The sequence below is a fragment of the Pteronotus mesoamericanus genome, unplaced genomic scaffold (assembly GCF_021234165.1).
Source record: "Pteronotus mesoamericanus isolate MK-2021 breed Mesoamerican mustached bat unplaced genomic scaffold, CSHL_Meso_final scaffold_371, whole genome shotgun sequence".
NCBI classification, from domain to species: Eukaryota; Metazoa; Chordata; class Mammalia; order Chiroptera; family Mormoopidae; genus Pteronotus; species Pteronotus mesoamericanus.
This window is the reverse complement of record NW_026555314.1, coordinates 678,597-706,186: the sequence shown is the minus strand read 5'-3', so window position 1 is coordinate 706,186 and position 27,590 is coordinate 678,597. Positions and strand designations below refer to the sequence as shown.

Here is a 27,590-nt window from a genome sequence, read left to right as displayed (position 1 = left end):
TAGAGAATTTCTAGATGAAAATTTAAGCTTTAGTACACAATTAGTAGTTTTAAAAAAACCTCATCCCTTTCGCTTTCCCAGAGCTGAGGAGGTTAGAGGGATGAAGAGAAGCCAATCGCTTGAAGGTAGAGAGGGTGTGCTTCCAGGCAGAAAAAGGCTTACATAACACAGAGCCTGGCTTGTTTCAGGACTGAAAGTGCGGTGCAGCTGGAGTGTGGAGAGAGGAGGAAGAGCGGTTCAACTGTGGTAAGCGGATGGCAAGGTCCAACCCTGTAGGCATCTGGGAAGCTGAATTTCATTCTAACTATAATAAAGCAGGTAAAGAATTTTCAATAAGAAAAGATCTATTATGAAATAAAATGAGGAGACTAATTAGGAGGTTACTGAAATAGTTGGTGGTAGCTTGAACTAGTTAGTTGATTGTGCCACTAGAGGTGGAGAGAAGTAAACATAAGCAAAACCATGCATGTTGAAAGATGGATCAAGAGGACTTGCTAACAGATTAGATGTAGAGGTGAGGAAGATGGGTTTAAAGAAGAAGGAAGATGCCTAGATTTCTGGCTTAAGTAACTGGGTGGAATGGTGCTGCCATTAATACAGAGAAAAGACTGAAGCTGAGGGACATCATTTGGTTTTGGTCTTAGTGAGGTGCCTAGGAAACACCTGAACATGAACGTCAGTAGGCATTTGAGTATACAGGCCTGAAAAAGCTCAGAGGAAGGGAAAGGGCTGAAGTCATACATCTGGAAGCTTTTTGGCAGAGAGAAGGTTCTCAAAGCCATGGACATGTATGAAAACACAACTCTGTGGGTGGTAAGGCACAAGTCTGAGACCAAGATCTCTGAAGCTGAAAATTTCCCAAATCTGCTGTTAAAAAACACCTTATAGTAAGGCTAACCCATTAATATTATATGAAATTTCAGGAAACTCAGTAAGACTGTAAAGAATATCAAACTAGACCAGAGAACACATGGTAAGTGACTATGACTGCCTGCCCTTGGCACAATGTACAAATTACCTTGCACCCTGGCAGGTGTGGCTCAGTGGATTGAGTGCAGGCCTGTGAACCAGAAGGTCACTGATTCGCTTCCTGGTCAAGGCACATGCCTGGGTTGTGGGCCAGGTCTCCAGTTGGGGGCGTGCAAGAGGCAACCAATTGATGTATCTCTCACACATCAATGTTTGCCTCCCTCCCTTCCCCGCTCTCTAAAAATAAATAAAATCTTTAAAAAAAAAAGAGAAAGAAATTACCTTGAGATGCACTGTCGAAGGACTTGATGAGGGTTTTTACTGTAGGAGTTGGCTCAGAGGAAGTCGAGGATCTTCTACTCAGTCCCATGCCTTGCCTTAAGGCTGCCAGATCTCTCTCAACAGCATTCATGTAGTTATATACCCGGCCTCGCTCCTCCTCTTGCCTGAAAACAATATTGAAATCAGGGCATTTTTTTTACATACATACACATTTTCCCCTCCCAAACAAAAAGAATTAAAAAGTATTGGTTTAAAATAAAAAAAATACTACCAGTTGAGCCAAGTAAATCACTTGGTCTAATATCCTCATTTGCTTGGTAAATTCCAGGAAATGACATTAAAATTTTTATATCAGGTTATTCTAAGTAGGTTAAGTGACCATCAGTTTCCATTTTCATCTGAGTTAAGTGTAAGGTGAGGACATCGGTAATCAATTAGCAGTAAAATGGGAGGCAGACTAGCCAAGATTCTGACTCAGAAATGGAGATCACAAAGCTCTGAGCCGCTGAGAAGGCCTGGCCCCTCTCAGGAGAGTCTGGGAACTCACCAATACATACAGATAATCTATACTGGCTCCATCAAATATGCCATGTGCACACATGGAAATGAAATAAAAGCCCATACTTTAAAAATAAAATTAAAAAACTGCTGTCGTCTCCAAACAGAACTTCTCAAAGGAAAAAAAAGGACTGCACCCACATTAGTAACACGAGTCCTAGATGCTCACTGCAATGGATCATGAGTCATCTAGAAAAAGTCAATTGTGCTTCATTTCTGGCCAGCTCTAATCACTGAGCTAACGCAAAAGTTTTCATCTGGAAAGAAATCTCTACTTCAGGCTTTGTACATGTCATATAACTATCAAATAAGTTCATAGGTGAACAAAAATTAAGCCAGTCTTTAGGAAAATCTGGCATTTGGCTCTTCTAACAGCTTGTTTGTTTGTTTTTTTGCCTCAAGACACCAGTCAAAAGTTTTAACAAAGAATGTACAGTAGTAATTATTAAGCTTTTTGGTCTTACAGCTCATTTCCACTCTTAAAAATTACTGAGGACCCCAAAGAGCCTTTCTTTATGTAGGTTATATCTACTGATATTTACCATTATTAGAAAGTAAACCTAAGAAGTATTTTAAATATTTAATTAATCTAAAAATAAAAATAAACCCAGGACACTGAAAAATGTCTGTATTTTTAAAAACCAAAAAACGTTAATAAAAACAGTAGTGTTTTTTATATTTTTGCATATCTCTTTAATGTCTGGCTTAATAGAATACTGCTGGGTTCTCATTTCTTGCACAGTCAATCCACTGCGATGTGAGAAAAAAGCAGGCTCCGCACAAGTATGTAATTGAAAAAGGAAAGAAAATGTTAGTGATATTAAAACACATAATTGGGGTTTTTTAGATAACTGTGGCTATTCTTCCCTGATACTACACCAAAATGCAACAAGTAGTAGTTTCTTAAAAATTAGCTGCAATGTGGAATTTGAAACCATATTCATTAAAAGCCCCAGGTCTATCTTGTACTTTGCATGTATCTTTTACCTATACATGACAGTGTTACATCGTGCACCGGTCATATGGAAAATACTGGTTCACTGAGTTACACAGATTTTCCGAATGTTGATGTCTGTCATTATTCCATTTATTTTTCAGAAGGCACATTTGTTAATATCACCAATGATCTCATCAGGAAACTCTTTAAATATGGAAAGCGTCCAAGCTTGCAATGGTACATAAAAGGTTTCCAAAATCCTTTCACTTGAAAGCCCACATTTTATCACTGACACAAAATACTCAGTTGTTTTCCTTGAAGTGAAAGGCTTTCTTAATTGTTTTCAAGAAATAGCCATCAAACACCAAAGTCTGAATATCCATAGTTAGTCTGTCACCTAGTCTCAAGTAATGATGGTGTTAAATGAATTTAAAAAACAAAAACCAAAAAACTGAAACTAAAACAGTCACACGTACTTTTCTCCAGACAACCTCATACTTGGGTACCCGCAGAAGTACTTTATGTGTACTTCCCATTTCATCACACAGACCCTTAAAAAGAATATAACCAAGGACGGAGATTGAGTAATATTAATAACTGCTTTCATCATGGACATCTTTAAGTGAAACTTGCATTTTTTTTAGATGCAAGTGTGTGCTGGTGAAGTATACAATGACTGTATTATTTGGTGCCAAGGCCTTGATTTACCAACAACTTACATTTGCTTTTGACAACTGTACAAAAGCCAACAAAGTGAAAAGAGCAAACAACCTGTCAATATTATTATGAAAACCGTTTGACCTCACAGACCTCACTCTGAGAACTGCTCCTCTATAAGATGCTACTTCTTTCAAAATGCACTTTCTTTTAAATATGTGTCTCAAAGACTGAGAAGCTTTCAGTACCCGAAGTGATGATTCTTTAAGAGTAGAATTTCAGTCACTCAGGGTAACTTAAGAATGGAGAATTTCTGATACAAAATCATTTACTAGTATACAGGGAAAAAAAGGTAATGTAATATGATTTTAAGACAGTAGAAAAACAGTAATCTTCCACCTTATTCCATGTCCTGCTTAAGGAAGCCAAAGAAAAGTGTTTGAAAAACACTTTCCACTAGAATTAGGCAACAATAAAATATGATTGCTTTTCAAAGACAGTCCATTAAATATTTTTCTATGCCTACCTAAGAATTACTCAAAGTAATGAATAATCAAATGCTTAATAACCTCAAACACACAAACTACTCTCCCCTACTCATAGATAAGAGTCTCAATGGAAAACTCTGAGCATGTCACAAATGTCATCTCATCGAATACTTTTTATGCGTTCCCAATGATCTTTCTGTCAGATGACCAAAAAAATACTACTGTGGAGATTCGTGTAGTTTTAAGTGTAAAACAAGTGAAAACTCCTCAAGTGGGTGACGGGGAGAACTTCCCTTTGCATTCTTTACTTGGGTCTCTAACAATACTAGCTAAAGTATATTCATCACGGTCCTGCAGACACATCTCATCTAAGCCTTATAAACAACACTGTAAAGCAAGAAGTATTGTCTTCATTTTAAAGATGAACAAACCGAGGTCCCTGACCAAGATCATACAGCCAGTAAGAGGCAGAGCTGGACAGAGACAAGTCTGTGTGCCTCCAGAGTCTACATCCTCAATCACGAGGCTATCATCTAAAGAAAAGTTAAGGGCTAGAATGTGGCCCCCTCCAGAGATGCTACGATTATGGACACTGACAACTTTGAAAGATCCGTACAGACCGTGCTATTTCACAAATGTCATAAAATGAGGACAGAAAAGTTAAGTAGCCTCCACTAGATCCAAACTCAGTCATACCAGTGTCAAACCCCATGTTCTTTTCATAATATGTACCACAGGACAAAACTGGGATTTAAGCGTGAGCTACTGAAACATATGTCCACTATTGGTTTCTCAAAACATACTTGCGTGACTTTATTTCTTCCAATTCTTTTGTGAGTTTCTCATTTTTTTCCTGAGCCTCATGTAACCGGCGCTTCAGATCACCAATCTCCTCTTGGGCTTCAGATTTAATGTCGTTTGCAATAACTACTGCCGTCTGAAGATCAGCTTGAAACTGCCGCCATTCTGCAGATTCTTCCTATATTAAAAAACTAAATTTTTATTTCCAAAAGAGAGCAATAAAGACTTATTTAAAAACAATAAAATGTGTTTATGATTAAGTTGCTATAATGCACTGTCCCAAATGACGATAAATTTCTTTTAAATCTTAGAGGATGGCTATTACCTATAGCTAACAGGTAATGCAATTATTATCATTGAACTTGATCTTAATGAGGAAAAGATTTTCTGTTACTGAAGCATCAAGCATTCAAAAAGTGCTCAATAAATATTAATGATGGTAATGTCAAGCATCCCCTCGTTCAAGTTTCAAAGTAAGTCTTATGAAAGTAAGTATATCATCCAAAATCACAGTGCTAAACTTCTGAAAAGCTCAAGAAGGTATATAATGATATAGGAACCATACTGAAAGATCTTATAGTGAACCACTATAAATATCCTGACATCAAAAACTAACAGGGAAAAAAAATCAAAATTAAAGGAAAAGGAAGAGGAAGCCAGAAGAAAAACACTAAACTTAATGTAGGCAGACAAAAATCACTGAGAGACAAAGAGAGAAGCTAAGAAACTATACAGTCCGCTGATTCCCACACTCCCAAGCCCAGCACCCACCACCCCAGAGCCATGTCCTGATACTGTGAAGGCAGCCTGAACAGCTGCGGCATGACCCAGGCTATGAAATTAGCTTCCCCGACTCCCTACATCAGAGTGGCACTGCTGCTGGCAGGCTGATCGAATGCACAGAAGACTGAAAACAGCTTGGTTTGGAATATTTTATAATGCAGAGCTAGTGAACTTTCTCTCCAACATGTAACGCTTGCTTCTTAAATCCATGTTTCTAACATAACCAGTCATAAATTACCAATACATTCTTCTACCATGAATCTGGTATCAGTCTCAATTTGAACTGACATTTGCTTTCTAACCAAAGCCTAGTGGGGTCAATATTATAACTGTACTTGAAGCTTAACATGAATGTTAACATGGTCAATGACTATCCTATGCTTTACTTTCAAAAACTATGTTTTCTAATGAGATAACATATGAAGATTTCTCCTACCCGAAGTCTCCTGTGCAGTGTCTTGATTTCTCTTTCCATGTCATGTTTTTGGTCCTGGAGTTTTTTAACTGTATCTGAAAAGATCACACAAGTTTAAATATTTATTCTTAGAGCTGTATTCAAAAGGAATATTACAAAAGGAGGCGGTAAACATGACATTCAAAAAAGCCATCCTGCTCAAACACTTTTTATTTTTAATATAAAACTTTAAAAAAAAAATTCACTCCAAGTGTTAACCAATTACTTTAGAAAGAAAATGTCAAGTTTTAATCATAATTCCTAGATTACTTCCTTCCTGAGTATCTTAATTCTAAAACAAAAAGTTAAGTAAAATCAATTGTTAGAAGCACACATTGTTGGCTCACAATCAGTCAAAACAATATTGATTGCTATTACAATGTGAACTTTTAATCACAAATGTTATTATCTAAAGTATTTGTGCAAGTATAACTTATTTTATACACTGGAACACACTGCAGAAGAGTCATTGAATTAATAAAATTCTTACAAACTTAATAATACCCTTGAGAGCTGCTACTTACAGTAATTCTAGGGGAAGTCTTCTTATAGAATAAAAAATACATTTATAAAGTAAATCAATACTCAAGTCATTTCTTGTACAATATGAATTTTCTTCAAACAACTTCACTTACTGTAGACATTTAATGAGCACTAATGCACGGAGCGCCGCGCCAGAGAGGGCGGGGGTGCGAAGACGGAGGCACAGCAAGGCCAGCCCCTTGGGGACCAGAAACGTGTGGGGAGTCACATTCTATTCACAGGTTCTGCTCTCAAATCCATGCTTAGATGCCTTAGAATATTTAACAATTATATGTCTAGTCATTATTATAAACATACAATAACGATACATTCTTATAAGCTGGATTAAAAAAATAAATGACATAAAATTTCATCTGGCCAGTTTTGGCAACCTGTAGTAAATAAACTTCCTCCCATTCTGCACCCCGAAAATTGTTCAACAAAGTTAGGGCCTACGAAAGAAAAAAGGATTCAAAATTTATTCATTATTTCAACAAGTCTCAGTAGTATCTACTTTGTACCAAGGAAGCTGGTGTATTATACCAGGCTTTTTTCTAGGTGCTTAAGATATAAGGGAAAGGAAAAAAAGATACAGTCAGTCCCCACTCTCTTAGAGAAAGACCAGGGTTGTGTCCAGCTAGCAAAGACGGGTGTTTTCATACAAAGATTTCATTCATTTAAGAGTCTGTCTCTATTCAAGCTACTTCAGACCTAATTTAACCTGGAAACTAAGGGTCAACCAGTCATCTAATCTGTTTAAGTGGACACCAAAGTGAGTGGGTGAGTCCGATACTATCATCTGTATCACCAGAGGCAAGGATTACTCTGCAACCAGCAGGGTGACTTGGCTTTGTATGAGGGCAAATTGAGGGTCTTCATGATACTGTCACACATAGGTTTAGGAGTAAAGACAGAGGCTGAAATACTTCTAGTGTTGAGAACACTAGGGATTACACCTTTCATTTACACTATATCCACTTATGCAAGAAACAATTTTATAATTAAAACAGTCAAACAAACAAAAAAGTGTAATTTCTCCTCCTATGTTGAAAATAGTTTTCCTTCTCCTCTCGTCACAAAGCACAAACCTATCTATCTTTAGATAATTCACACAAAACAAATGACAGAAAATCTTACTACAGATCACATTTTACATCAGGGTCTTGATTCTCAGATGACATTTTAAGCCACATGGTGACCTCAAACTGATCATAAAACAGCAAATTTCATTCACTTCATCCTTTTCTCTTTATCAACCTCTACATTCGTCTGACCGCAGAATTCCAATGATCACTGTTCTTTAAAAGGAGATTCTTCTACACCCAACACTACATATTTACTATTGTCATGTGTTCTTATTCCTTTTAAGTAGAAGAGAAGCTGGCAGCCAGTGGACATACAGGGTGGGGCACAGTAGGTTTTCAGTTGTGAGCACTCAAAACAGTTTACTCTTATTTTATTATTTATTAATTATATTATTTTCCATACAAACAACTGTAAGCCTACTTTTGCATCACCCTATATTTGGGAAGAATAAAGCACACTAAAAGTGTCTCCAGGGAAACTGATTTTAACTTTACAAATCATAACTGTATTTTCACTTTTTCATATAAAGTATTAAAAATGACAACAGGATTTTTCCTGCTTAGAAACAAAGGAGTCTGTGCTTAAGTTCCTGTCTTGAAAATGAGCTTGGCTACATCTTCAACTCTGGAGCCTCTAAATGCAGTTTCCTTCAGTTTTTCTAACGTGAGGGACACTGCCATCTACTGTCTTCAACTCAAAAGCGGCATTAAACTCCATCAAAGAACAGAAGTGCTACTATGATCTCATTTTAAAATTACAACTTATAACTCAATTTTACAGTGCTATTTTTATTCTATAAATCAGGTAAATTGCTATTCTCATTGTTATGAGACCAATTTTGCTCTGAGCAATTCTGGGCATTGTCCTGCCTACTTATTACATTGTTTGTAATTCTTTCACCAACAAGACTGACCATCCCTGATGAATCAAAAACAATCAAACAGGCTTCCATTCTGGCTCCAGTTACATGGTCATCACTCACGTAGATGTCACCAGACAACTACTATGGGCACAGATCAATCTATGATCCTGGGGGGCTGTAAAATGGTGAAAGTTCACAAGCAACCTTTCATGCCCTCCAAATTCAAGAAAACCCCCAGGGTACTGATACCAAGTGCTCAGTCAGACCCTTATATCTGGTCAGGTGCCTCCAATGGACAGCAGGTGCGATTTTTAGAAGAAAGGACATGAGGAGCAATTTTTAGAAGAAGAAAAAGAACAAGAGTAACCAATCAGTTAAACCATTCCTCTCGGGCAGAGGAGAGAGGCGAAGGATACATCCAGCCATTAGGTCACAGATTTATCCCCAAACCAGAATTCCTGATGTGTGGAGAGGACACAAATAAGCTTTAAATGAACCATTTACTATTTTTATTTTTCTGTATTTTAAAATTTTGTTTTTATTTTTTCTGGGGAAAAAAGTGGATATAACTTTCCCCCTTGATCCTAAAAGTAATACATGTTCACAATAAAAAGTTTTGAAAGCAGAAAAAGGTAACAAAAATAGACTGCCCACCATTTGCATTTGGTATATATCATTCCAGACTTCCTATGTGCCTGCATTTTTTTTTAAAAGAAAAACAGGATTATACTATTATACTGCTTCAAAAGCCTTTCTACTTATCAGGAAGTTATGGACACCTTTATCAACAAGTACAGATCTGTAGCACCATTTTGATGGCTATGTTAGTATTCCATCAAATGGATATACAATGATTTGTTTTAGCAACTTCCTATTAATGAAATTAGAATGGTTCCAATTTTTTTTAGAAACACCATGAATGCCCTACACAATTGTTCAGGTATTACTTGAAGACACATTTCTAGAAGTAGAGAAGTGATGAAGGACCATTCAAAACTATCAACAAGATGCAAATCAATCCATTAGTAGGTTCTAGCTCAAGAATGCAGAATGTTTTTGAGAAATCACCAAATTATAGAATTTACTGTACAAGATACAGTGAAACCAGTATGTAAGGAACACCATTTTGCCTAGCTACAATTTCTGTGTAATGTTATATTTAAAGCTTTCATGGTTTTTAATTACACAAGTAACACACATGACTCACTCTGTACTGTCCTATGACACGCTGTTTTTCATCTATGACATTTCTCTGTGCCTGTACACAGACCTGCCGGCTTTACCTTCACTGGTGAAATGGCAGCCATAATAGGGATGCACTGTGTACACCTAGATCTTGATTTTTGATGATACAGGTAGTTTCCAAGTTTCTGTGGTAACCAGCATCCATATCTATGTACACATTTGCAAACTAGTAAGAATGTTTCTGAAGAGGAGATTTCTGTAAGTGGACTTCTAAATCACTTTTAAATCTTTGATCAATTCCCCAAAAAGCTGCAGCAATCTATACTCCTTCCAACAGTACGAGAAAACCGATTTTTCCTGTCTTACTGATTATTAACCTTTTTAATATTTCATACCTAAGTAAAAATTGGCATCTTGTTTTCAGTTTCTTTGCTCTTTTAGTGAAGTCAATCATCCTTTTTTTAAAAAAATCCTTACCCAAGGACATGCTTATTGATTTTAGTGAAAGGGGAAGGAAGGGAGGGGGAAGTGGAAGGGAAGGAAGGGAGTGGGACGAGGGAGGGAGGGAGGGAAAGGGGGAGAGAGAAAGAGGAAAGGGGGCGGGGCTAGAGATACACATCCGTGCTGCGAGAGAGAAACACTGACCAGCTGCTTTTAGCACGTGCCCTGGCTGAGGACCAAACTCGCAACCTAGGTATGTGCCCTGACCAAGAATCGAACCCATGACCTTTTGGTTTATGAGACGATGCTCTAACCAAGTGACCACACCAGTCAGGGCCAAGCATTTTTTTGGAGGCTTTTTCTGACTTACCTGTTCATACACTTTACTTATTTAGCTAATGGATTAGCCTAGTCTCATTGATGTATAGAATCTATTACATATTTGATCATGCTGCAAAATTTCTCCCAGTGTGATTGATTTATAGTACTTCTGCTATATTAAAAGTTTCAATTATACATAGTAAAGTATGAGACTTTTTTCCTTTATGGCTTCCCAGTATTCTGCCTTTAAGGCTTCTCCTACCACAGGATTATACAACTCTGTTTCCTCCTGCTACCTCTCTTATTTCAAGTCACCCTTGCTCACCACTGTCACTAGTGTTTCATATAAAAGTGCAGGAGTTACATAAAATCCCAATCTTAGGAACTACAGATGTGTGGTCCTTAACTGCAAGCAGGCACAGAACATTACTATGGAAATAGTAAGCGGTGGATAGAGTTGCCGTAACTGACAGGCCGCTTGCGCCAGACCTCAGATTTCTTGAGGGCCACTGTTCTCAACACCAATCAGCTTTGGTTTGCTGGATTGGTAGTGAAGTCATTAATTTTATTTCTTCGGGCTCACTTGAGCTGCTTCTTTCTCCTGTTTCTCTTTTAAGATATTTAAATGTCTAATGAACGAGTCCTGCTTGGTCTTTCTTACTTATAAAGAACAAGAATAATACCTGTGACTTCTGCATGTTTCTCAACAACTGTGGAAGTCACTGTTCTAGGCACAGGCCTCCCCACTCAGTGTAATGACTAGTTAAGGTTCTGTTGATGACTCATGCATTTGGGGGCTCCCCCTAGACATACGAGAGGGGATACACAGCTTTAACACAGAGGAAGCGGGGGGCGGTGCGCGCATATCTGTTTCACTGCTGGGACAAACTTGCCTTTCGTGTGGTCTTCTCTTCAAGATGACACAGCATCCTATGGTTCCTTTACACATGCCTTTACTTCTCTTTCTGATATTAAAGTCCTGCTGGCACCATATTTGCCTCCTTATTTGGAGAAGAGTGCAAGCCCAGTAGCAGTCTGGGGGCAAACACGAGCCAGCAGAGGGCAGTACAAGGCTAAACTTTGCACCGTGGACCAGAACTGCTGCTGATTCCAGTCCCTACAATGCTGAGGTGGGGGTTTTAGTCCCACCCATCTCCAAATCTTGTTGGGAACATATGTACTCAGAGCTTCAGTGTTTTCCTGGACTGTAGGTTTTTCTATTGTTTGCTTTCTCCATATCCCAAATTCCATCGGCTTTATATATTCCAGAAATTACTCAAACTTGTTGGTCTACAGATGGGACCTTTCCTATTTTTTTCCCATTGATTCTAGAGAAAGAGGAAGGGGGAGAGAGAAACATCGATCAGTTGCCTCTTGTATGCACCCCAATCAGGGATCAAACCCGCAAATGAGCATATGCCCTGACTGGGAATCGAACCTTCAACCTTTTGGTCTAAGGGACAACACTCCAACCAACTGAGCCACAACATCCAGGGCAGAACTTTCCTATTTTCTGTCTTTTCCTGCTGTATCACTAGGACTTTGGAAAGTAGTAGAAATACTCATATATCTGTAAACTCAGGCCACCGCTTTGAACTAGAAATCTTAACAGTATTTACGGAGTTTTTACATCAGCTCTTTCTAGCTTAGATGCTATACCCAAGCACTACTGAAAAGCACTGCAGGCCAGGTCTAAGCAGTATGGCCCTGATGCCACCTGGGAGGCAATCTGGGGCGCCAGCTACACAACACGCCCTGTGATACCATCCCACAGATCACCGATGCTCTGCTCAGTTTAATTCAATCTTTTTTTCCTCTGCCCTTCAGAATGAGTAAGGTCTACATATTGATCTTCCAGTTCACTGACTCTGCTATATCTCTAATTTGTTGTTTAAGTAATTCAATAAACTTTTCAGTTCTACAGTACCTACTAGTTTTTATTTTTTACAGTTTTTACTTCTGTGCTGAGATTTATTCGTTACAAGTGTATTCTCCTCTATGTCCTGAGTACAGTTATAATAGGTGTACACCAATTCCTAAGTCAGGATCATTTTGAAATAAATGAGGAGTGACCACTCACAGAGTTTCTGTGGGGGTGATGAAAGACTTCTGAACTTGTCTACAGTGATGGCTGCTAGAACATTTGATGGAAGATCTCAATTTCTCAAACACAGTACTCCTTGTCATCAAGTCCAATATACCAAGTGCTGACTTAGCATCAACCCCAAATGCTAGAATTCTCTAGGAAAAAAAAATTAGCTCCCCTAAGACTATGGAGATACAACAACCAAATGTAATGCGTGAAACTTGTTAGGATACTGCTTCTTATAAAAAAGTAAAATAAAGAATCTGAATAGAGAATATTAGGTGATTCTAAGGAATTATGACTAATTTTACTAAACGTGATAATAGTATTGAGGTTATGAGGAAACATTAGGAGTTACATGTTGAAATATTTAAGAGTTAAGTGTCACGAGGTCTACACTTCACTGCCAATGGTTCAGTTAAGCACATATACACGTGAAATACTGTAAAATGTTAACAACTGTTGAATCTAGGCAATGGTGCTAACTATACCATTCCTGCAGTATTTCTGTTTATTCCAACTTTTTATTTCAAATAATCAGGGAGAAAAGCTATACGGCTAAAAATTTATTTAGAGTTTCCAGCCACTTCATAATTAAAATCCACGTTATTATAATTTCATTTCATCAATGATTTATAAAATTTCAGCCCAGGATCCCTCATCATCTAACATTTTTCTAGCAATTACCACAAGGAGTCACTCTTTCCACATTCAAATCAAAAGTCTTAGGAGGGAAAAGGCTATACCAGCACTAAATCCAAAAACGCATCGCCCTTCCAAGTTAATCTGAAAATCTTAGAACCTCTTACATTTAGCAAGCAATTAGATAAATCCTTTCAGCTGAGAGATACTGAAATAAAAACTAGATATGTTCAAAGTTTTTTAAAACTCTGGAGAAAGTTTATCTCTATGACTATCACTATCTTCAAGAAATACAGTCCCACGGTCAGCTGACTTAGTATCCATATACTTCAGAATGTTCCAAATAACCCCGGGGTCACCCTACAGATGCTGGGTCAACCAGCTAGAGCTCACAACTGCCACAAGACATGTTTGGGGCTCCTTCAAATGACCCGCTCTCTCCTGGGTGGTTGAAACCTCCCCACCCTTTGCATTCATAGCGCATGAGATCTGGCTCAGTGCTATGCTTGCCTACTGCCCTCTGCCAAGGTTAGAGCTCACAGGAGCAATGTCATGAACCAAAAGTTTAAAAAGCTTTAACCAGTGCATCCCCCAATACGTTATTCCCATTCTCCTTGTCCCCACCTGGGCACCATTAAAGTGTATTACAACTTAAAATTTGTTAACATTTGAGGACTCCAAATGAAGAGTACATAGGAATTTCTTGAAATATATTATTTGGAAATGATTTCAAACTTAAAAAACATGCAAAAAATAGCACAAAGAACACCCATATACTCTTTTACTCAGATCTATTGTTAAATTTACCCATTTGTATGATCATTTGCTATCTTCTATTGCTGTCTACCTCTGTCTGTCTGTCTATGTCTATCTGCCTATAACATTTATCTGTCCCTAATTTTTTTGTGAACCCTTTAAGGATATATTGTATTTCCTGGGCCTTTACCTCCAAATATTTATTGTGCGGTTCCCAAGAATGAGGGTGTTCTCTTACACAAACACAATACAGTGATTAACTTCATCAATTTATACTGATATATGATAATCTACCATCCACATTCCAATTTTGTCATAATACCCATTACAGCACTTCTCCCCTACCGCACTGGACCCAGTCTAGGTAAAGGTACTGTATTTAATTGTCATGTCTCCTTAGCCTCCTGTAATCCAGAACTTTTCTGTAGCCTTTGTCTTTTATGATATTGGCTATTTTTAGCAATATAGCACCATCCCCTCCTGTGTTTTTAGCAGAACATGCCTCATTTTTTGTCTGTTTAATGGTTCTCTATGATTAACTGAAGCTACACCTCAGCCAGAATGCAGCCACGCTGCTGCTGTGGCCAGTATCTATGTGCCTGTGTCACTTACATGACCGCTCTGCCAAAACGCAGCCCAAATTTTCCACTGCATAATCTGTTTTTTCTTTTCCTCATTTGCAAAGTAGTAAACAGTCTGTGGGAAGGCATTTTAATGTCATGCAAATTTCTGTTCCTCATTCAATTTTCTCACAGAAATGCTTTGTACTAATTTTGCAACTTTTTTTATAAATCTGAAATAACTACAAAATAGTTTTTAAAAACTTTCCCTTTTAAAAAGCAAACAAAGCAACTTAAAATTTGGGCCCCAAGTCCACCAGATTTTAAAATCTCCAAGGTAGGGAGGACAATCGGACAAATAAACAAATAGAAACCTGTGCCTTGGGCACAAGATTATGAAGGATTAATACTTTTTTGTCTCTATATACTTGCAAACACTAGAGGTAGAGAAAATAAATGGCTTTTCCTAAGAGCTAGAAAACAATAACCCCATTAGTTTTTCACTTAAATAATTTTCCATAATTAAGCACAGTTTTAAAACAATGCTTCCACTTAACAGTTCTTCAGGACACAAAGCGCAGCAGCCTGAAGACTATCAACCATACGGATTATACTTTTTATGACATGCATATTTCTGCTAGCCACTGCCTTTGAACTACTGCAGTCAGAATCAATAATTTTGATTTTGTTACTGAATGTAAATTATTTGCACATGTTAAAATGGGTAGGACAAAAAAAGGAATGAAATGTTCCCCCGTCACTTACTCTCTAAATCAGAAATAATGAGGTTGTCATGAAGTTTCACGGCTCGATGCTGTTCTACTTCGTCTTCAAGTTCAAAAATGGTTTCTTTCATGTCACTCCTTTCTGTCTCTTTTTCTTCCAGCTCTGATCTTAATTTTTCTAATGTCATGTTCAAATCTTCTATTTGCTTTTTAGCTTCTTCTTGGAAGGCTCTGTATTCATCTTCTACCTATATGAAATTGATGATACAGATTAGAAAAGTTAGAGTTGTTTTAATATAAATTCTAGAACTGAGGTTTCAAATAGAAGCTAAGTGTGAGTTGCTCTTCATGAACTAAAACAACCTGCATAATAATTGTTTAAAAGTATGAAAAAGCACTCTAAAATAGAACCTTATGAAATATACTAGCATAATTGTTACTACATCACTGACTGGAATTATATTGACAAAAAACTGAATTTAACTAGATTATTTAGGAGGAAATTTTGGAAATTTTCCCTCCTCCAAAGTTTGGACTGAAGGCATGCATTTGATTAATGATTAACATGCTCTCCCATAAAAACAATGCCCCATTTGTGACAGTTTCAGTATCAAATTAATAACAGAAACAAAACATCTCAATTGTCATTGCAAAAATATTGGTTCATAGTGCCCCTAGCATGTACATGTACTCCAACAAGTAACACATCTAAATTGTATACCTAAAAGTCATCACTAAAAAATTAAGGTCTATGGTACTCAAATTTTGACCGAAGACATACTAATGTTTCTTACCTTAAACAAACAAACAAAAACCCATTGCACTTAAATAGGAAACAACATGGGAGACAGATTAATTAGATAACTCATGCAAATAAACACTACGTCAACAGTCACATGGGGCAAGAGCCCTGGCCAGGCTGCCCGCAGCCCTGGGCTGCAGTTCTGAGTCCTCACCATCATGCTGCATAGAAAACAAGGGGACTGGACTAATGATCTCGAAGGTCCCCATCTGCAGCAAAACATAGGCCTCTAAGAAAAAGGAGTCTCCATACCCCAAAAATATTCTTTAACTCACAACAGAGCTCTATTTGAAAACCTACAATCACAAGAGGGTAGGTAGCAGACACCACCTGGAATGAGGGCTCTCCATCTTTGTTATGCCGTAATACATCAGAAATAAGGATGTAAAATTGCATGACATTGTTCCCCTGTGTGTACCCAAAACCAGGGACAAATTCTGTTGATAGTTCAAACTTTAGCCCCATCCTCTGACAGGCAGGAAAACAGTAATAACAAAATGCAAGTGAGTGAAAGTGACATTGTAAGAATACTTTTCACTCCCTCCCAATAAAAGAAAACCATCCTCAAGCTTGAAAAATATCAGGTTAAAAAAAAGCTGATGACACCCCATACAAGTGACACTGGCTCTCAGTAAACATGCTGCGTACCACAGCTGCATGATGCTGATCAGAACACCGTATCTACTTAAACAGTACCTTTGCAATGGTGTCCTGCAATCGGTTGGCATCATTTCGGGTATGAGCCAGATCTTCCTGCAGGCTACTAGCCAAAGTCTCTGCTTTTTCTTTGTCCAGTCTGACACTCTCCAGGAGATCCTGAATATCAGATTTGTCTCCAGAGTTGTGGATGGAATATAGCTCCGCCACTTTCTGCTTTTCATTCTCCAGCTGGGCCTTCAGGCGGTTCATCTCAATCTGGTCACTGGCCACTGTGGCTTTGTACTCCTCTAAGGTGGCAGCCAAGGCTGCTTTACCCTTCTGCTCAGACTCAATAATTCGCTCCATATGGTGATTACGTTCTTTGAGCGCCCCTATCATTTCTTGAGCTTCCTTATTGTCTTGTTCTGCCATCTTCAAAGTATTACTTAAATGCTGCTGGACACCAAGGAGCTGCTCTCGTTCAAAACGGGCATTCTCAGCGAGATCCATGTAACGTTGTTCTAATTCCATATAGCGTCCACTTTTTACATCTTCATCTATGACATAAGAAATGTGGTGTTCATCTAGCAGGGAGCGGAAATACTCAATCTGTCGGCTAAAGTGTTCCAACTTATCACTTTGCTGACATAAAGACTCCATGAGAATAACCTTCTCCTCTCCAAGCCTTTCATTTTCACTGTTCAGTTCTTGGGTAATCTGCTGTAGGTCAGCTAGCTCTTGCAGAGTCGCCTGAAGTTCCTCACTTGTGCTGTGCTGGTTCTCTTCCATCTGGTGTATCCGCTCTGTCAAGCAAGCAACGGACACTTCACTGGCATTCCCACTGCTCCCCTTTCGTGAGCGCTCTGTGCTTGGAATGCCTTCCGACTCCGAGGACGACGGTGCATCAAGGGCGTCGTCGCTCGATGTGAGGGGCTGGTACACCTCGCTGCACTCGCTGTCTAAATTGTCCATAGAGTTACTGTGCTGATGGTCCATAAGGGTGTTTTCATCCTGACTCAAAAGGTCCTCCACTGAGCCAGGGGCAGAGCCTTCCACTGAAGAAGTCAGAGTCCCTCCTCCATCGCTCTGGTTACCAGGGGTGATTTCTGGGCTCAAGGACTGATAGCCAAAGAGTTTTTCAGAATTGTCTAACCTCTGCTCCAGGGAAAAGCCCAATGCATTCAACCTGTCCTTTAACATTCTGTTTTCATTTTTCAACTGGTTGAGTTCTTCACGGATGGCAGTGTTCTGTTCCTGTAACTGCAGTAAAGTGGACTCAACATCAGTTGGCTGGTGAGCAATAATGGCTTCCTTCTCCTCAGATTTTTCATCCCCCTCAGAATGATCCTCATTAATACCCAGTTGAGCACGCATGTCTCGAAGTTCATTTCTCAAATGTAAAATTTCCACGTCTTTGGTTCTTGCCAGTGTGAGAAGATCTTTCACTTTGGCTTCCAGAGCAGCTTTGTCACTGATCTGATTGTCTGATTTAGACTTGCTCATGCGAACATCACATTCCGTAGCTGTGCGACTGCGGGAACGTTTAGCCAGTGCCACGTCATTAGCTCCCTGGCCTGCAGAGGGTAGTTTTTTGCTCTGGTTTAGCCGGGTACGTTCGCGTAATCTTTCTCTAGTAGAACTGGATTCTTTATTACCTGTGGAAGTGCTCCGCTTGGTTGAAGAACTTGTGCCTACATGTTCAAACAAAGAATTTAAAGCAGGAATATTAGTAAACAAAATAAAAGCACATAGTTTATGCCCAGATCTAACTAGATAAAATCTAGAGATCTACGTTGATTTTAACCTACATTAATCTGCCTTGGAGTCTGGTTACCGTAAAATTCAGTTTCCTCAAAACCAGAAGATCATTCATCTTTTTAACTACCAAAGGAAAAGAAGTTGTACACTGAATTGTACACTTTAAAAGGGTGAATTTTATGAAATGTGAATTATATATCTCAATATAGCTGTTATATTAAAAAAAAAGTTATACACATTAATTTGAGTATTAACCCTGACTTTAAACAGGTGGCCAGGGACATAATATACTAGAACAAGCTGGATAAAGATGACCCTAGGATTAGCCAGTCAGGTGTCAAATTAACTACAGAAACAGATGGTAAAGAAAGATCACAGAAGAGGAAAAGGGAAAAGGCAGCCTCCAGAAAAACCAAAAATCTAAGCTACTTACAGTAAACGCAAACAAATGTGACAAAAAATGCAAAAAATGTTCACATCAGAGAATGTGCCATAAATAATAATAATAGTTAATACGTAGTTAGCACTTACACATACACGTGCATGCATTAACACTTCACATAAATTTATATTAGGCTCACAAAACTCCAAGGTAGGTTAGACTATATCTATATCATCTTGTTCTACAGATGAAGCAGCTCACACAGATGTGAATAATTTGCTAACGCCCCACAGGTAATAAAATAGGTGAGGCAACATTCAAACCCAGGCAATTTGGCTCCAGAATCTGCAACTTAACCAGTATGCTCTACTGCAGGGATCCCCAACCCCTGGGCCCACGCACTGGTACCGGTCCCTGGCCTATTAGAAACCAGGCCACACAGCAGAATGTGAGCAGTAAGCTCACTGGTATTACCATCTGAGCTCTGCCTGTCTCCCCCAACCCCAACCCCAGACTGTGGAAAAACTGTCTTCCACAAAACCAGTCCCTGGTGCCAAAAAGGTTGGAGACTGCTGCTCTACTGCATCTCTAAATGTTAGAAAACAATGATGTATTAATGCTAAATAATGATGACATGTTAATCAAATATACTAAAATATACTACACAAATTACACTGTTACTTAACTGCTAAAATTTTAAACCTGTGAAAACAATTGACATGATCCGTTGTTTAATATAGAAGTAACAGGAATATGTTTAAATACACACAAACACAAAACAATTAGAATTTTTAAAAAGATTTTATTTATTTATTTTTACAGAGAGGGGAAGGGAGGGAGAGAGGGAAACATCAATGTGTGGTTGCCTCTCGTGCACTCCCTACTGGAGACCTGGCCTGCAACCCAGGCATGTGCCCTGACTGGGAATCAAACCGGCGACCCTTAGGTTCACACACTGGTACTCAATCCACTGAGCCACACCAGCCAGGGCAAGAATATTTTCACTTTGAAAAATAATATCTAGACCCAATCAATGAATATTTTTAAAGAACCTATTGGTTCTTTACGTGTCAGGCACCAGGCTACAGAAGTAACAAGGAACAAAAGATCTACATGATGTAAGAAGACAGTAATTTTGCCAGGTCTCAGGTGTAACGAAGGGAAGGGAATTATGGCTGGCCACAAGACAGGTGAAGGAATGAGCAGGCAGAAGTGAGCATGGCACATGAAAAGGTAAAGTAAGGCCACACAAGCCTTATCAGAAGTAGCAGGAGGTCCCTTTTCTACAGGGTCTGGCAGTACACCTGCTTGAGTGAGACTGGTAGGGTAATAATATGGGTGTCATAAGTTATAGTCTTAATTGGAACATTTCACCTAAAATGTCATATGGTGTGACTGAGTGTGATATTGTTATGTTACAGAATTACATGCTTAAGATTTTGTAATAAAAGAGTTTGTAATAAAAAAGGGGTGTTATTTGTGCCAGACCCTGTATATATAGCCCTGACTGTCATGGAGAATTCAGTAAGTCACAGAGGTCAACAAATGTTCCTAAGCAGGGAAGAAACATCAGGAGAGAGGCTTTTTATGGAAATTAATCTTAGAGGACGCTAAGTGGAACATATGAGGAAGAAGGAAGAGCAATGAAAGAGGGCTATGAGCAGGCAGTGCAGTGAAAATCAAGTCCTACATGCAGGGAGTAAGATCTAGACCTCTGTAACAACAGATAATAAATCAGTAACAGATTTCAAAAGCACAAGTAACAGAATTGGGAGTAACAACTGCAAATGGAGGCCAAAGACAGGGATTGGTGTAACATTTTCCCCAATGTTAATTCCCTTCCTCATTTCTGTAACTCATACCATCATCTTTCTTATCTAAACCAAAAACCATGCTGAGAAAGGAAAGATCTGTGCATGAATAACAAGCAGAAAGGAACAAGCCAGTAATGAGGAAAGGAACTGATAATGTCCCAAAAAGAAAGGAGATATAAAGAAACAGGAAGAAAGGCAGAGACAGAACATGGAAGAAGAAAAACTCCCCTTCTGGGATCATGATGACAGGTACGTAGTTAGAAGAATCTGAGGTACACACAAATGAGCTGGTCTTAGGGAAATCATCAGGAGTAAGCAAACACAGAGCAGGTGAACTGAAGAATTAAGGGTGCTGTTACGAGCTGAACTGTGTCCCCCAAATTCACATGCTGAAGCCCTAACCCCCAGTACCTCCCGATGTGACTGTACTTGAAGATAAGAGTAATTTACTTGAAGAGGTAATTAAGTTCATTAACACAGGATTGTTAGGGTAAACCCTAATATAATACAACAGGTGTCCTTATAAGATGTGGCAATTAGCTCATAGACACAGACAGACAGATGACCACAACGAGAAGGCGGCCATCGGCAAGCCAGGGAAAAAGGCTTCAGAAGAAATCAAACCTGCTGACACCTTGATCTAAGACTTCCCGCCTTCTGAACAGTGAGAAACTAAATTTCTGTTGTTTAAGCCACCCAGTCTGTGATATTTTGTTGTGGCAGCGCTAGCAAACTAATACTGATTCAGGGAGGTTATAACTGAATTCAGCCTTGTGAGGGCAGATGGCATTGGTCAGCAGAGAACCATGTGTGCAAATACATGGGATCTCTCTCAACAAACTCTAAAAGCTGAAAACAAGACGAGATACAGACAGTATTAGAGTATTTAATTTCCTTTTAACCACGCAAGAGAGTATTTCATTTCCTTCTTACCACACAAACTGGAATGTGAAATGTGGTGGTGACCCCAAACTTGAGAGTGAAAGATCTTAGGCTCAGTTCTTGCTCCACCACCAGCTTTGTGGCCTGGTACAAAAGAGGCACCCAATATTAACTGGGCAAATGAACGCATGGCCTTGGGCTGGATACTTGAGCTTTCTACACGTAACTTTCCAACCTCTAAAATAAGGACAGCCATGGCTGGTGTGGCTTAGCTGGTTGGAGATTCCTCCTGTAAACTGAAAGGTAGCAGGTTTGATTCCTGGTCAGGGCACATACCTAGGTTTTGTGTTTGATCCCGAGTCAGCGTGCATACCTTTCCTTCCCTCTCCCCCTCCCTCCCTCTTTAAAAACAATGAAAAAATGTTCTTGGGTGAGGATTAAAAAAAAAAAAGAGGACAATAGCAGCCTCTACCTCATAGGGCTATAGTAAGGATAAAATGGAATAATGCCTGGAAAACACAAAGTAAAACACGTGTTCTTCTGGTAATCATACCACATTGCCATTAAAATTAACAGCAGGGCATGGCCTGGGAAGAAAGGAAGAATACACAGAAGGTTAAAGCAGGACAGAGGACAGTGGTAAACCTGGGCTAGAATACACACAAGCAGGGCTAACAGCCTAAATAATGATGATAAAAGGTCTGATATAGTTTTTGCCAATTTGCTTTCAAAGCTTTACTACAAACACATAATCTTATGTTTATTAGAAGTTTTAAGTTTTTTTCTGTAAGTATAAAAGTAAAATATGATAGCATTACTCCTTGGACTATAGGATGAGTTAGTTTATGGACTCCATCATATCTAAAAACAAACTGCTACTTAGGAACAAAAAAAGAATGGTAGAATTGGAGTGAATGGATCTAGGCACTGACCCTCAAAAGCCGCTAATGTCATGGAAAGAGAGACGACCAAAAATGACATGCCTCCTGCAGACAAACAACTGCCACCTATGAGGGAGCCCTAGGGAAGAAAGAACCTGTATCTGTTCCGTTAAGGCTCTAGATTCAAAAAGAGGAAACAGAGGAACAGAGTCAAGAACACCGTGAGGATATGACAAAATCTAGAGCACAGAAAACTCTACAGGTCAAATGAGCAGTTTCTACAGAAATTAATTGTAAGAAAAAAAGTGAGCAAACCCATACATTAGAAAAGATAAATAAATAAAAATACTTAAGTACAACACATCCTCAGTTATTATATATGGATCTTAAATAAGTCCTGATTCAAACAGAGAGTAAAAATATATATCCATAATATTTATTAGTTGGAAATTTAAACTTATTGAATAATTTACAATTAAAGGAATGATTATTTTAAGGACTGATAATGGTATTGCGATTATATTATTTTTAAATCCTTGTATTTCAAAGATAATGAAATATCTGTGGATGAAATTACAGGACATCTGGTATTTACTTTGAAATAATAAAGGGGAAAAGGTGGGTGTCGAGGAGTTAAGACCAGCAAGCAGCTGATAAGACGGATGAGCACATGGGCTGAGATACCAATCGGTTTACTTCTGTACATGTCTGAAAATTTCTTTAATTAGATGGAATCCCCTAATACACTATACACTGCTTAGTCAAACAAAAAGGCAGTTTAACTTTTAGAGTGAATGTCACGCATACCTGTGCTAACTTTGGACTTGTTCTCCACAGTGGTCATGGCAGGGGCAGATGCTGAGGATGCTGCGGAAGGGCAGGTGCTTTTCTTTCCTTTAACACCATTAGTCACTGTCACCCCTCCGGCCATTCCAGCTAAAAGGTCATCGCTGCTCTTGGTCTGAAAGCAACGGAAAATCCAAATAAATTGACTAGATGAAGCAAGATTAAATAATATTTTGACTTACAGTGAATTCAAGAGTTCATGAAGACTTTCTTACATTGAGCAAGCAGTGCACCATACTGTGCTGCAGAAACAGGACTTCTCAACTAGTTTATAAACAATCACACTTCTTTCTAATATACAGAAATCGTATATGTAATCAAAAATTTTATGGAAGCCTCCTGTGTTCCCACATGTGCCAGGTTAACTGAGGGATGAGAAAAAGTAAAGACATCCTCCCTTGTTACTCTTTCATCCAGGACATGACTTATGAGCAGAGATCATTTGAACGATACCTGGCTATCTCAGGGAAGTCCTATTATGCCAGAGGAAATGCTATCTTGCAATTTCTAGAGAGAAATATCGCTGAGAATCAGAAAAAATCAGTATTGCTCTAAAATGATTCAATAATGGAGCCAATACCTAAAAAAAATTATTCTGAATTTTTTTCTTATGTCATCTAATTTTTTAGTAGTCTAAGTTAAGCCAAAACTGAAAGACTTTTTTAAAGGCTTAGGTAATATACAATAAAAACTAAACATATTATGGTTAGAGTGAGGGTTAGTCAGCCTAAATTTTCACACTACTTGAGAAAAACTATTTGTAATATTTATATATATTTTATAAAGATGTCTGAAAAAGTATGTGCTTTTCAAAAAGAAAACAAGTACTCTGGCCCTGGCCAGTGTGGCTCAGTTGGCTGGAGAATCGTCCTGCAAGCAAAACAAAAGGTCACACATTTGATTTCCAGTCAGGCCACATGCCTCCACTGCAGGTTCGGACCCTGATGGTGGCGCGCAGGAGAGGCAACCAATTGATGTTTCTCTCTCACACCAGTATTTCCCTCTCACATTGATATTTCTGTCCCTCTTCTTCCTCTCCCTTCCCCTCTCTCTAAAATCAGTAACCATGTCCTTGGGTGAAGAGATAAAAGAAAGAAAAAGAAAACAAGCACTATGAAGAAATCTGTTCTTAATTCTCCTAGAAATGACAGAACGCAGAAAAACTACTGTTCAATAAAAAAGCAAAAAAGATTTATGTCACTAAGACAAAGGCACAAGTTAGTCAACTGACTTACGTTGTTTTCTATCTGGAACCATTTCTACCCTGAGATAATCATAATGAATTCATTTCTATAAATTAAAATGGTTCATAAATAAAACAATTTCTAAAATCTCTTCTAATTCTAAATGTCAGTGGTCCTATATGGAGTAGATTATGTTCTTATCATTCAATTATGAACATTATTATACAGTAGTATCATTAAGTAGGTCAATCTGTCTTACTAAAAAAGAGGCAGAAAAAGGAATAATATTTTAAACAAGTTAAACATAAATAAGCTTTGGTAATTTAGGGTTGTCACATTATTAAAAATCTAGGTTATATACAATAATAAGGAAGGGGGATATAAATTAGTTATTAAGGATTATTCACATTATTTAAAAATAGTTTCTGTTAATAAGTTAGTAATTAATTATGTCAAAAAAACTGTAAATCAAAAGTTACATTTCCTTCCTGTCAATTTATCCCTCAACTGTTCGTAAATAAACTCGCCATACTCTTACATTTTCAAATCATCTTCTATATTCTGATAATAAAAGTTAAAACAACCTCTGAACTAATTTTTCTTCCTCCAAAGTCAAATATTCTTTTTTTATTTAATCCTTACCAGAGGGTATATTTATTAATTTTTTTAGAGAGAGAGCAAAGGGGAAAAGGGAGAGAGAGAGAAACGTCAGTGTGAGAGAAATATTGATCGGTTGCCTCCTGTACATACCCCAACCAGGGACCAAACCCACAGCCTGTGTATGTACCCTGATCCGGGACTGAACTGGCAACCAGATGGCCGTGACAACGCTCCAACCAGTTGAGCCAACCAACCAGGACAAAGTTAAATATTCTTTACTTTCATAATAATTACACCTAAAAACCACTCTACAGAGTCATGTGAAAGTGGCTTGTCACACTTTTCTGGTGACATTTAGCCTTTGGGTAATGGCAAAGTTAAACATACATCTGAGGACCAAATGAAAAACTCTGACAAATACCAAAATAACTAACAAAGTACAGCACTGGTATATGAATAAACCAGTGGAAAAGAATCAAATCCAGAAAGAAACTGCACAGACACTTTAAATATGACCAAAGAAGCAGGATATATATTAAAAAAAAATAGGTTTTTCACTTAGTGCTAATCAGTTGTATATTCACAAAGGAAAAAAAAAACCCTATTTCACCCCATATCAAAAATAAATCCTATGCTGGCCAGGTAGCTAAATTGTTAGAGCATCATCCTGATTTGCCAAGGTTGAGGGTTTGATCCTCAGTCAGGGCACATACAACAATCAGCCAGTGAACGTACCAATAAGTGGAACAAAAAATTGATGTTTCTCTCTCTAATGAATAAATTTCTTTAAAAAATCCCAAGGACTATGATTCAAAAGTCTCAATCATAAAACAAAAAACTGATGAATATGATTCCATGAAAATTAAAATCTAAGAAAGAATTTTTTTCACTTTTGCAGGAAAAAAATCATCATAAGCAAAGTTAAACATTATACATATATATGTATATATGAAGAGAAAGAGAGAGAAAGAGAAACTGGGAGAGTATATGTGCCGCATCTCACAGATAAAGGGCTAATATCCCAAATACACAAAGAACTCTTAAAAATCAAGAGGAAAAAAGACCAAAAACCACGCAGAAAAGTGAATTAAAAAAACAACATATCGTCAATTCACACACACATACAAAAGAGATCAACCTAATTAACAACAGGAGAAATGTAAATTAAACATTAAGATACTACCTCTGACTTAACAGACTGACAAAAATGAAAAAGTATAACATATTCATTCCTTTGAGAATATGGGGAAACAGGCACACTCAAAATAAAAGCTGCTGGTAAGAATGCAACTTGATATAAATAAGCCTTACCTTCGGGAATCTGGCAATATCTAACAGCTACACACACACTTACCTTTTACCTAGCAATCCCACATCTAGGAACGTACCCCAAGGCACACCTCCAGTAACACAAAAACACATACGCATAAGATTACTCACTGCAGCATTGTTTTTAATTGCAAAATATTGTACTGTAAAATGTCTATGCATATGAAAGTAGCTGAATCAACTACAGTAAATCCATACAATCAAGTATTAAGCACCTATATAAAAAAAGAATGTCACCCCAATAAAAAAGATCTATAAAAAAAAAAGAATGAGGAAGACTGCCATAAACTGGTATGGAGAGATTTCCAGAACACATTAAGTGAAAAAAAGCAAAGTGCAAAAATATATCTAATTATGTAAACTTTTATGTTAAAACAAGGAAATAAAAATATGTACATGTATCTGCTCATTTATGCAAAAAGAAACACAGGAAAAATAAACACAATACAAATTAGACTATTTACCTCCAAGGGATAGGCAGAGAAAGAGTAAGAAGTAACGGTGGTGGGGTGGGGAACCGCACTTCTCTGAATGTATCTTCTCATACCGTTCTGACAAATAGAATCATGGTAGTGTTTCACACGCTCAAAATAAACAAACAGAATAAACAAGGGTGGGGGAAACCTAAAACTAAACACAATAGGAGCAAATGGACCAAATGCATTTCCAATGAATGACATAGCCACCATGGGGGGTGGGGGGACAAGCCACCCAGCTTTTGGAAGGCAGGACGCTGACCTTGAATTCCCAAACTCTCAAACTGAAAACAAAAAGAGTGTAAATATTGAACTCCAGCTGGTAAATGTGTTTTCTGCAGTGGTATGGGTGAACAATTCTCTATCTTCTGTATGTATTAGGATTGAGAAAGTAAGTTAAATATATTATAGATGATGAAAGCCAGGTTTCAAAGGAGATTATAATTATGGAAAGTGGAAAGGCGACTATGAACCTTGTATGTTAACTGGAATTGAAAGTATCAGCGTGAACTCAGAAGTTTTAATATGTATGGAAAGAAACAAATACAGAAATTGATTTAGGTATGTATGTATGCACATTGTCTCTCTCTCTCTCTCTCTCCCCCACCCCCATCTCTGTCTACCGAGAGGGCTCAGAAACAATACACTCAAAGCAATGAGTACACCCAGCTTCTGGACGGTTTAAGTTCCACCCTCACTGGAAGGAACAAGGCCACCGAGGTGCCGGTTTGCTCTGATGCTGTTTCTCACTGGGTTGTGGCTGCAGAGTATGTCCCTTTGTGGTGACTGACTCAGCTCAACACAGGTGCTTTGTGAACTTCTCTGGATATATGTTATACTTCAACAGAAAAGTAAAAACAAAACATAAACAACTCTGCACTT

The 27,590-nt window shown here is 38.1% G+C and overlaps 1 protein-coding gene across 1 annotated transcript in view; it reads right to left on the bottom strand.

Moving 5' to 3' along the window:
• SPECC1L (sperm antigen with calponin homology and coiled-coil domains 1 like) overlaps nucleotides 1-27,590 on the bottom strand; it is a 105,869-nt gene that overhangs the window by 52,478 nt on the left and 25,801 nt on the right. Inside the window, exons 3-8 of the mRNA XM_054592776.1 lie at nucleotides 23,081-23,234; nucleotides 16,614-18,247; nucleotides 15,156-15,363; nucleotides 5,912-5,985; nucleotides 4,695-4,870; nucleotides 1,252-1,415 (exon numbers count right to left, since the gene is read on the bottom strand). Of these exons, the coding sequence (XP_054448751.1) occupies nucleotides 1,252-1,415; nucleotides 4,695-4,870; nucleotides 5,912-5,985; nucleotides 15,156-15,363; nucleotides 16,614-18,247; nucleotides 23,081-23,234 (2,410 nt within the window). The remainder of the gene's footprint in view (nucleotides 1-1,251; nucleotides 1,416-4,694; nucleotides 4,871-5,911; nucleotides 5,986-15,155; nucleotides 15,364-16,613; nucleotides 18,248-23,080; nucleotides 23,235-27,590) is intronic.